The sequence below is a fragment of the Phoenix dactylifera genome, unplaced genomic scaffold (genome assembly GCF_009389715.1).
Source record: "Phoenix dactylifera cultivar Barhee BC4 unplaced genomic scaffold, palm_55x_up_171113_PBpolish2nd_filt_p 002492F, whole genome shotgun sequence".
NCBI classification, from domain to species: Eukaryota; Viridiplantae; Streptophyta; class Magnoliopsida; order Arecales; family Arecaceae; genus Phoenix; species Phoenix dactylifera.
The window spans coordinates 9,340-20,943 of NW_024069691.1; the positions used below are offsets into that span (position 1 = coordinate 9,340).

The window sequence follows — 11,604 nt, forward strand, 5'->3', positions numbered from 1 at the left end:
AAGTTAAGAGAAACCCATATATAATAATAACAAATAACAATATTATTTGCTTGAATCATTATTCGTAAAATATAATTATGTGTATATTAACCTTTTTTCATAAATCATCAAAATAGACTTTGAATTACAAATACTGTTTTATTCTGTAAGCAATGGAAGATATCATACAATGATTGTTATGTCCATTGCTTGCATGAGGTTGTTATGATGCGGTAAACAACAGAATTATTATATTATTCCTTTTTGACCGACGGGACTGGGGAAATATTACTTATCTGCACCTCTAGCACTAGGGAACAAACCAACTCATAACGGCAGAAAAATTATTACGGCATTGATAGGATGCATGGACAAATTGTCATAACAAGTAAAATTGAAGAAGTAACGACTTATTCTTAATTCAAGAGACTCTCCATAATATTAATTTGAACTACTTTAGCCATTACGAGCAGTACAGAATTCAGAAGCAAGATCCGCCGCATCGGAAAGCCGAGTAACAGGCCAAACTTCTGAAGATCATAACTTGGTCATACGATGTTCGATTGAGATGATTTTTTTTTAAATCAAATAATATTTTAAGATCTACGACGTAATGCCTCACACTTTGAGGGGGGCACTTGTAGCAATAGAGCCCAAATTCTATTATTTGGAATCCGAAATGAGTCGATCAAATTGAAAGTTTTCTTTTCAGAAATTTTTTTGATCGGGCATAACTCTCTATCTGAAAAAAATCAAACGAAGCGATAGAAGGCAAAGTTGATATAAAAGTCGAGATCTACTTCCTCAAGAATTTTAGCTTTTTATTTTTACTAATAATGTCTATTTTAGAAAAAAAAATCCTACTAAAACTAGGAAGAGGAACCGATCCAAATTGTGTAAGGACGGACCTTACCATTATAAATAGACTATGTATCTCAATTTTTTTTAATCATCAATGAAAAAAAAAGCGACTTAAGCTCTACTTTCGAAATTCTTCTATCTTCTTCTAGTTATTTTTTGAGAGATTCTAGTTGAGCGGATTGAAAAAAAATTTCTTTCTTTCCTATCGGATCAATTCTCTGCCTTGATAGGTTAGTCTATGATTGGTGGAAGTTATTGCTTTTGAAATGGAGCAGAAGGTTCCGGAGTCATGGAGATCCTATGCTAAGAAAAGGCAGTGGCTGCGTTTTTTGATCCTATCAAATGCTCCCAACGTACTCAGTTCATACCTAATCTTCAAGGGACCGGGTTGTATCTTAAGAATGGTTGATTTTCTTTCACGATATTAACCGTTGGAATGCATCTTGTACAACTCTCAAAGCATTCTGAACTCTTTTTGTCATCCATATGTACAGATCTTGAAGCGGCCATTGCACTATCCAACAACTGACATCCCTAAGAAGACGAATCACTCTTTCACACAAAAGAGACAACCTGAACTCAATCTTCATTAGTTGATCCTCATGAAAAGAGGCCCACTAGTTCATGTTCACTTGTATCCAATCGGGTTTTGATGCTTTTTTACTCTTTTTTTTTTTATGATTTGATGCTTCTTTTCATTAGTTGGCACAACAAGGGCGGTAACTCTTATGGATGTTTATTGCCATCATAAAAAATTGCATAAGAGATGTCTGTCTCTTATGTATGCTTCTTTACATAATTGCATGAGGTTGTTGATGCTTCTTTTCTTGTTTTCCTTTTAGCACATTGACCCAGATTAAAATTTGGAATTTCCATATTCATAAGCTTGTTCTTCATCGTGGCGCACAAGCATATTACTCCATCCACGCCAATGAACCCTTCAAGTACTCTTTGCTTCCTTTCCAATTTTGATAAGAACGAGCGCTCCGAGTATGTCGATGCATGCATTGAGCTTCCGACCGGCCACTTTCCTATTGGTGCCTTGGGTAAGGGGGCATGGCTTTAGCTGTCGGTTGTGGCGTTGCCGAGAGTGAATTGGCATTTGGTGGTGGTGGTGGTGATGGTTTATTTCTTAAGAAGGAAGAGCGAGGTATCAGCAATACCGATTGCCTTAAAGAGGAGGGAGCGGTGTTAGGTTAATTAGGAGAAAGAAGAGAGATACCGCGAAAGTTGAAAGACATAGAGGAGAGGGGTGGATTGGTCGAGAGTGATTAAGGCAGCAAGTTTTAATTGAGATGTTATTGGAAGAGTTAGGGTTCAGCTTGGTGGTGGGCCGGTGGCTCATTCATAATTTAATCACCTAGAAGACGGGCCAAACTTAACATTTTTAATCATCAACCCGTCAAGCCTAATATCCTAAAGTGAAGGAAGTGAGAAACTTCCCCCAATTTATTATAGAAGTATTAAAAAATTACAATGATGTCTTACAAGAGAATATTGGAAAAAAGAAACATAAACTGAGTAACTAGAGGAAGACAATCGGTTAGAAAGGTTCTTGTGACTTTAAGATAATTTTGCGAGCATAAGTTATGCCATATTGGGATTGAGTGAAGAGTTTTATAAAAAACAGGAGTTGAAGATTGCCAATTCAAGCTCATTTAAAATGATACATGAATGGAACTTGAACATACTTGGCCCAGCCCGGCTAGGATATGGTTAACCCCTTGGGCTTGAGCAGATTGCTATCCAAACTCTTTGTCGTTTGGGTGACCTTTTCCTCTTTTTTGTTCTTAGAAAGAGAAAGGAAGCCCTGGCTCAACATGCAAGTAAAATAATAGAAATCGGTTACCTAGAAAGTGAAAGAAAGATACAGAGGGAATCTTGTTTGGGTGACTTGACCAGACGCTAATAAAGTCTTTGGGTCTTGTCTTAGCTGCTTTCCACTCAATCACTAAGATATTTCTTAAACCACGTCAAACTAGGCGTCGTATCGTACTTGTAGCTTGTTTTCCTTTCTTTTTGGTCGAAAGATTCCGTGAAAACGTAAAGTTGGAAACAAACCCCACGTACCTTGCGACGTCTTTGTTGCATTAATTTAGTATGGTCTGGTTTCAGCTTGTATATTTCAATATCAATAAGCCCTCGTTTTTATAATTAATTTGGTCTTTTGCTCTCGGCACCTCATATTTTTATGAGATTTTTTGAGATATTTAATCCTGGGATCAAAGAAAAGAAGGGCAAATTTTGTTACCAGGCCAGGCTATATACCGTTGCTCCCAGTTAAGCAATGCATAGACTTTAGTATTCTAACTACATGAGATTCCAGGTTGAGTGTTAATTCATATAATTTTTTATCTAAAAATTCAATTAATAGCCAATGAATAATGAATAATTGAAACCTATCGTCGAACGATCAAAGATTTGTCGAAACAAGCGCAAGAGAGAAGCTTCTTTCTTTGAATGATGAATGGGGAACGGAAGAATGTAATCAACACAACTTATTAGTTTTTAAACTATTTATGAGTAATTTTATCGAGTAAACTTAAGCTTATCCTAATAATTTAGCAACTAAAAATTTTAGATCTGATTTTTTAATAGCACATCTGAAAATTATGGTCCTACATAATTATCTTAATAATTCATTCTTAAAAATAAATAGAAGCAGGCTTGGAGGACTTTTATTTAAAACTTTTAAATAAACGGACAGAGAGGCATTTAAACCTCTCATGATGCCGAGCTTCAGACCTGTAAGGATGCAAGCAAACACAAATCAAAGCATATCACGAATAATAATAATAATAATAATAATTCATTCTTAAAAATAAATAGAAGCAGGCATGGAGGACTTTTATTTAAAACTTTCAAATAAACGGACAGAGAGGCATTTAAACCTCTCACGATGACGAGCTTCAGAAGGTAAGGATGCAAGCCAACACAAATGAAAGCATATCACAAGACATGATACAAGCTTATATAACCTAAGAAGGACACTGATAGTCAGATGGTAAGTGCTTGCCGCAGTCCACCAGCACCTCAAGAGCAACGGGCAGAAGGATGTTTATGCCCAAGAGCTTGGCCTTTATGGTGGTGCACAAGCACAGAGCTGCGTCCAAGTCGGCGAGCCCTTCGAGGACCGGGCAGCACTTCTCTTTCGCATCCTCGCCGATTCCAATGTGCACAAGCCCTCCAAGGAGGTCGACGCATGCGTCGAGCTTTAGCGTGTCGATCGGGCAATTGGATGATGGCGCCTTGGGTGGTGGCGGGCATGGCTTTGGCTTTGGTGGTGGTGATGGTGGTGGCGGGCATGGCTTTGGCTTTGGTGGTGATGGTGGTGGTGGGGATGGTGGGGGTGGAGATGGTGGTGGCGGAGGAGGGGAACGATGGACCTTTGGTGGTGATGGTGGTCTTGGGGGTTTCTTCTTAGGGGGAGGAGGGGTTGGATAAGGGCAGTAGGGACAAGCAAGAGAAGGAAGGAGTGATGTGAGGTTAATTAGGAGTATGAGGCTAGCCACAACATACTTCCCCATGCTTCAAGAGAACTGAGAGCCTATGTGTTTGGGCTACTGAATATAGAGAGGGTAGGGCTGGATTTATAGACACTGCAGGGGACACTGCTTGTGGTTATCCTTTAGTTAGGTGGCTTCGCAATGCCTTTCTAATGCCGTCGTATCTTCTCCTTGCTTATCTGTACTTGATGATTTTAGGTGTGATTTATCCTTTTAGCTTTTCTTCTTTTTTTTTGTGAATAACCCCTTGTGAGAATTTGATCTTAGAAATAAACACCTCAAGCTTAGAATCTGAAGTCAGAAACAAATCAAACAAATCACTCAATTTTATTTCTTTGGGCAAACTTCTAGCATTCTAACAGTTCATATTAAAACCATCATTATGATATATCATAATCGCTAGCTTTGAAACAAGAAAACTCAATTCAATTTTATGTGTTGGACAAAATTCTAGTGCTTCAAGATTTCATATCAAAGCCATCATTAATTATGACATGTCACAGTTACTGATGGCTGTCAAATTTCTGTTTAACTTTTAGCTTTTAGCAATTTATATGGAAAGATAGACCTGACTAACATGTTTGAAAAATACTAGACAAAGAATCAAAGGGTTGTTTATAGAGACCCATGAACATTTTCTAATACGATTCTAGCTAGACAGTATCATTGCGAAAAACTACAAGTTAAAAAAGAATCGAATGGTTGTTGCATCAATTTCACTTTCGAATCGAGAGGTTGTTGCATTCAATTTGAATTGCATACGATTATGTAAAACTACAAGTTAATAAAAAATGGAGTTTTGTTGAGAAAAAGGAAAAAAGAAAAGAAAAAAAGAAGAATGGAGCTTTGTATGAATTTAAAGTCTTCTAGGGTTCATGCAGAAAATCCATTAATTCCTTTCTAGGGGCAGGAGAACATGGAGGGTGCGGTTTGTTGCTTGGATCGTAGTGACGGTGAGGCACTTGGAAGGTAACTCATCTCTTTCACAGAATTGGACAATGAAAAGAATGCATCATACCATTACTCTCCAACTTGAGCTATGTCCTTGGCTTCATTTGGGCATTCTTGGTTACCATAAAACCAAAACAATATCCATGGTGGAAACAAGCTAGAGAGTAAAAACAAAAGACTTAATTTAGGCCATAGCCAGTTGTCATTGGTGATTGCAATTGGAGCAAGTGACATCCGATGGCCTCCATGAATTGATCCTAATCGTCGCACAAGGGACAAAATTCTCACTTATGCAACACTATGGTTGTCGGCCATGCATCACAACTGGCTGTGCCACTTGAAGCTAGAGAACAATTTGATCCCGGGCACCACGGTTACATTAAGTATTATTTCTAACAACATGTTTTTAGTAGAAAAAGAAAGATGCATCTGAAAATTATGCTAAAAAGCAAGGGGAGCATGTGAGTTAGCTCGATCCAAGTTAGCTTTGGGCCGATGAATTTGACCAAAATTCTAACCAAATTAGGGTTTTTTTTTAGGATGAGATTTCGATCACATGTTAGCTTTGGGTCTAGTTTTTTCTCTTCTTCTTAACTTGCGCCTTCTAATTAGGCAGTGTAACTGGTGAAGCATCTTGGGGACACAAATTTCAATCAAACCAGCTACATGATACACTTCAAACAAATATTTTTTAACAGCAATCACATGGTGTTTGTTCTAATTAGTTTCCTTCACTATGTCTTTTTGCTAGTAGTCCAAAAATCCGGCTGCTATGCTATAAAATTCGGAGAGTAGTTGAGAAAATTGGTTTCATTGGGAGTTTCCAGCTCACTTATCAACATTCTTCAACTCACCTTCGTGAGTAGTCACCATACCTAAGGGAGATATCCAACAAATGTCAAATCTAAGAGAAATTCTTTTGTAATCTATCTTTATTTCCCCAACAAGATTACCTTCTTGTTTGTATGAGAGTGTGACTTGTTCTTGAAGCTTTTCCGATGAAAGAACAGGAAATTTTGGATGTTTCATAATGTAGATCATGCATGCATCCACTCTAATTGCAGAGGGATTGTCACATTTATATGTTGATGTAGATGTATTGGATCTATAGGAGCCATGATGTAGAACGGCTACGGGAAAGGAGAGAAGAGAAAGAAGGGGAAGAATAGAGAAAGGAGGAGGAAGAAAATAGAGGGACGCAATTTAATCATTCATCATCATTAACCCTAATCAAGTGCATGAACCCATATATAGGGTTACAAAATAACAAAAGATCCCTACAAATAAAATAATCTTATAAAAGCCCTAAAATAATAATATGCAAATAAATCCAATCAACATAAAATAAAATAACATAAAATCAAATTAATCCAACCATAACGAATCAAATCAATCCAGCCATAAAGAAAATGGCTGGACCCTCCTTCTGCGACGACCGTGGCCCTACGTGACAGGCGGTTCCGTACTGGTGTCCGCACCAACTCCCTCCGGGTTGGAAGAAGTCGACCTCGACGAACACGGCTCAGTGCAGCTCTGCTAATACTCCAAAAGGTCTGGATCAATACGCTGAAGCTCCTCCCGTGTAATCCAAATTGAATCGGACTCTAGGCATCCACACCAACGAACTAAGAAACGTTGAATGCTCCCAGCACTGGATAAAATAGTTTGCTCATCTAAAATGACATCAATAAGTTCTTTCTGTGCTGGTGGGAGAGGCAAAGGAAGTGTAGATGGTAGGAAATCAGGGATAAGGGAAGTAGCGGGCTCAAGAGAAGCCTCAACGAAAGGGTCATCAGGGATGGATGGTGGACCCTTGTAAGCAACCAGATCTTTAATATTAAAAGTAGAGCTGATACCAAAATCAGAGGGAATGTCAATAATATAGGCGTTCGTGTCCACCCGGTGCAATACCCGAAATGGCCCAGCACTACGAGCCTGCAGTTTCTTAACGGTCCCATGCGGGAACCGCTCCGGCTGAATACGTATCATAACATAGTCTTCAGGTTAGAAATAGTTTTTCCATCTATGAGAATCAGCTTGTAGTTTATATTGAGCATTACTGGTATGGATGCGCTTTTAAATATCCTGATGTAACTCATGAATATGTTGTGCAAATGTGCGTGCAGACTCAGAAATCCTAACATATGGTGACATGGATAAAAGATTTAAAAGTTTTCGAGCTTTGTAACCATGCACGACCTCAAATAGACTCATGCCTATGGACCTATTGACCGAATTGTGTATGCAAACTGTGCGACAGGAAGAACTAAATCCCAGTTACGATTATGCTCGCCCACAAGGCACCGTAAAAAATTACCCAGACTTCGGTTTACCACTTCTGTTTGGCCGTCAGTTTGTGGATAATAGGCAATAGAAAATTTAAGTTTCATACCAACCGAGGGCCACAAAGTTTTCCAAAAGTAACTCATGAAACGTACATCTCGGTCAGACACGATGGTGTGTGGAAGGCCATAGAGTTTAACTATCTCATCAAAGAAGAGTTTGGCCACTTTGGAAACATCCGAGGTTTTGGAACACGGAGAAGTAGGCCATTTTGGAGAAACGGTCCACGACGACATGAATGAAATCGTGTTTTCGGACGGTATGGGGAAGTCCAAGCACAAAGTCCAAACTAATGTCATGCCAAGGACGATCAGATACCGGTAAAGAGCTATAGAAACTAGTGTTCTGTTTTCGGTGTTTGGCTAATTGGCATGTGTAACATTGGATAGTAATTTTAGCAACATCCCGTTTTAGGCTAGGCTAGAAAAATTGACGTTCCACCTCTTCGATGGTCTTATCACGTCCGAAGTGCCCGGAAAGGCCACCAGTATGTACTTCCCCTACCAAAAAATATCGTACCGACGTCCGTGGGATACAGAGCTTCACTGCCTTAAACAAATAACCATCTTGAAGATAAAATCCATCGATTGAGGGTACTTGTCCATCACCGAGGGTTTTGTAGAGTTCTTCAAAATCAGGGCAAGATAAGTAGTCATTTCTGAGTCTGTCGAAACCCGTAACATGTACATACATGGTCGAGAGTAGGGTCACGCGACAGCTCAGTGCATCAGCAGCAGTATTGGAGGCACCCGATTTGTGTTTAAGAACAAAAGTGTAGTCTTGAAGGAACTCAACCCATTTGGCATATCTAGAATTCAATTTTTTTTGGGAGTTAAGGTAGTGAAGAGCTTCATGATCTGAGTAAAAAATGAATTCATTGGGTAGGAGATAATGGCGCCAATACCGGAGAGCCTAGACTACGGCGTAAAATTCCTTAACATAGGTAGAGTATTTTTGCTTAGCGTCGTTTAACTTCTCACTAAAGTATGCAATGGGATGATGTTCTTGACTAAGCACCCCACCGATACCAAGGCTAGATGCATCACACTCTACTTCAAACGCCTTACTGAAGTCGGACAAGCGCATAACCGGCGCCTCCATCATCATTTTCTTGATATCATGGAACGCGTTAGCAGCAGCGCTAGTCCAATGAAGGTCGTCCCTTTTTAGACAATCAATGATTGGGGACATAATTGTGCTAAACTCCTTAATGAAACGACGGTGAAAAGTAGCCAACCCATGAAAATTATGAACCTCAGTGAGGGTTTTAGGTTCGGGCCACTCGACTATCGCAGTGACCTTATCAGGGTCGGCAGACAAACCCTCTGAGGAGACAATGTAACCTAAAAAGTTGATATGAGAAGTGAAGAACGAACACTTCTTAAGGTTAGCATACAGTTTCGCATCCCACAGGGTTGTGCATTACTGGTCGTAAATGATCGAAGTGTTGCTCCGTTGATTAGCTGTAGATGAGGATGTCACCAAAGTACACGATTAAAAATTTGCCCATGAAAGGTCGTAGTACTTGTGTCATCATCCGCATAAAAGTACTAGGAGCATTCGAGAGGCCAAAAGGCATGACCAACCACTCATACATGCTATCTTTTATTTTAAAAGCTGTTTTCCATTCATCACCTGAACGGATCCGGATTTGATGATATCCACTTTTTAAATCAATTTTGGAGAAGATCGTGGTGCCAGCCATCATATCCAACATATCATCGAGCCGAGGGATGGGAAAACGGTACTTGACCGTGATTCAGTTGATGGCCCGACTGTCGACATGCATTCTCCACGTGCCATCTTTCTTTGGAGTTAGAAATGCAGGTACAGCACACGGACTCAAACTTTCACGAATGAACCCCTTTCGGATAAGCTCATTAATTTGCCGTTGCAGCTCAGCATGCTTAGAAGGATTCATTTGATAGTGGGGTAGGTTAGGCAAGGTAGCTCCCGGAACCAGATCAATGGCGTGCTGTATGTCACACAAGGGCGGTAGGTGATTCGGGAGGTCCTCACGGAAAATTTTGAAAAACTCCTTAAGAATAAGCTGACCCTCCGATGGTAGCTCACTTTGCGGAAGCAGTTGGTTTTCGAGGATAAGTAAAGCGTACATTATAGAATCACTAGAGACTTCCGGTTCAAATACGAAAGGGCTCAGGATATGGAGTTCCTTGCTCTTTGGCGCACTTGTCTTCTTACCCTCGTCAAGTGTCTTGGGCCGTAGGGGATTTAGTTTAATCCTCTTGCCCTCGAAAAGGAAGGAACAAGAATTAGATCAACCAAAGATGGTGACATCAAGATCAAACAGCCAAGGTCTTCCTAATATTAGGTGACCCACATCCATCGAAATTACATCACACCAAATGGTGTTGTTATACGAAAGAATTTGAATTAGGATGAGACACCATTCTTTGATTTGGATAGAAGACGTATCAATCTAGGAGACCTTGTAAGGTCGGGTCTGAGGGACTGGAGTCAAACCCAAACAAGAGACAATGTTTGAAGATATTGCATTAATACAACTCCCGCTATCAATGATAACCTTACAATCCTTGTCTCCGCACTTAAGAAAAGTGTGGAAGATCGAAGTATGTCTCCAGTCAACCTGTTTCATGGGTTGGGCGAGGGCACACCGTACTACATTCATAGCGGACTGAGTTGAAGCAGTCACAACCGATGGAGTTGTGGTTCGGATACATCCTAAATTATCGGTACGTTCTTCCTAATCATCATCGACGTCGTAGATGTCGTCTAAATTTGGTTCATAGATTTGTTCTTCCAATTCGCCGGTATTATCCTCTTGTTCTTGCACCTCAATGACAAGAGATGTATTCGCACATTGTGAAGCAACCTGTCCAAAACCCTGGCACTTAAAGCATTGGACTCAAGAACTTGCCTTTGGGGCTTCGCCAAGAATGCCCTTGCCCTTAGTGTCCCGGTTAGGGGTAGGGTTGGAGGAAATAGGTCTAGAAGACGTGGGCCCAAGTGAAGGTCGGAATCCTGAAAGGGCAGCACTGGTGGGTGGCCCTCGAAGGTCAGAACGTCGAGCAAATGTAGACCTAGTTACCTGCTCATAATTTTGGACGAATGTGTAGGCCTGGTCGAGGGTGGATATTTCTCGAAGGACGAGTTCCTTTCTGAGCTCATCATTAAGACCATGTCGAAATCGGCTCAGGACCATACGTTCACTTTCTGCCACATTACATCGCATCATAAATTTGTCAAACTGGATGATGTAATCACTAGCAGACTGATTACCTTGTCGCAAAGTATTCCATCGGTCGAGAAGTAGCTTGGTAGCTTAAGGGTAAATATTTCTCCTTCGGTTTCTCTTTCATCTCTACCCAATCAGTTATAGCAGGCTGATGTGTTCTAGCTAGCGATTGTTCGATGCTTTGCCAAAAAATGTTTTGCTCGACCAATGAACTTCATCCTGGCAAATCGGACCTTCTTGTCTTCAGATAAATTATACCACTCAAAAAAGTAGTCCATTTCGTGCAACCAATCTGAAAAGACCTTTGGGTCTAGGTGACCATCAAAGGTGGGGGCCTCAACCCGAATGCCTTTCACACATCGTCATCATGGTCGAGGGTGTCTAGGATCCACGATATAGCATTGACCTCGGTCAGCACTAGGGAAAGTGTCTGATCCTCTAGGGCAAGGGTAGGCATGGTGACGGCCGAATAAAGGTATATTGTCAAATTTGACCTGCCGAACAGAGTCGTGGGGTTCTAGGGTTTCATCAAAGTCAAGACCTGGGAAGTGGGTTTCGCTATCATCTTTGGCTTCAATGAGTCGCTGTAGGGAGGACTCAACCGTCTCGAGGCGGGCATCGGCTTGGGTAGAATTAGTGGTTAAGTCTTCGACTACCTTCAATAGGGCTTCGATGCGAGCATCCATGGTAGACTGGGTATCGAAATGTGAGAGGACACGACCACTACGAAGGTGCATATGATGATTG

General features: G+C 40.6%; 1 protein-coding gene across 1 annotated transcript; it reads right to left on the bottom strand.

The window, feature by feature from the left end:
* Nucleotides 1-3,630: 3,630 nt before the first annotated feature.
* LOC120109610 (36.4 kDa proline-rich protein-like) lies at nucleotides 3,631-4,419 on the bottom strand. The gene has a single exon (XM_039123384.1). The coding sequence runs from the start codon at nucleotides 4,365-4,367 to the stop codon at nucleotides 3,819-3,821; it is 549 nt and encodes a 182-aa protein (XP_038979312.1). The 5' UTR covers nucleotides 4,368-4,419; the 3' UTR covers nucleotides 3,631-3,818.
* Nucleotides 4,420-11,604: the final 7,185 nt, after the last annotated feature.

Coding starts and splice junctions, on each gene's coding strand:
- LOC120109610 (XM_039123384.1), bottom strand. CDS start 4,367: ATGGGGAAGTATGTTGTGGCTAGCCTCATACTCCTAATTAACCTCACA.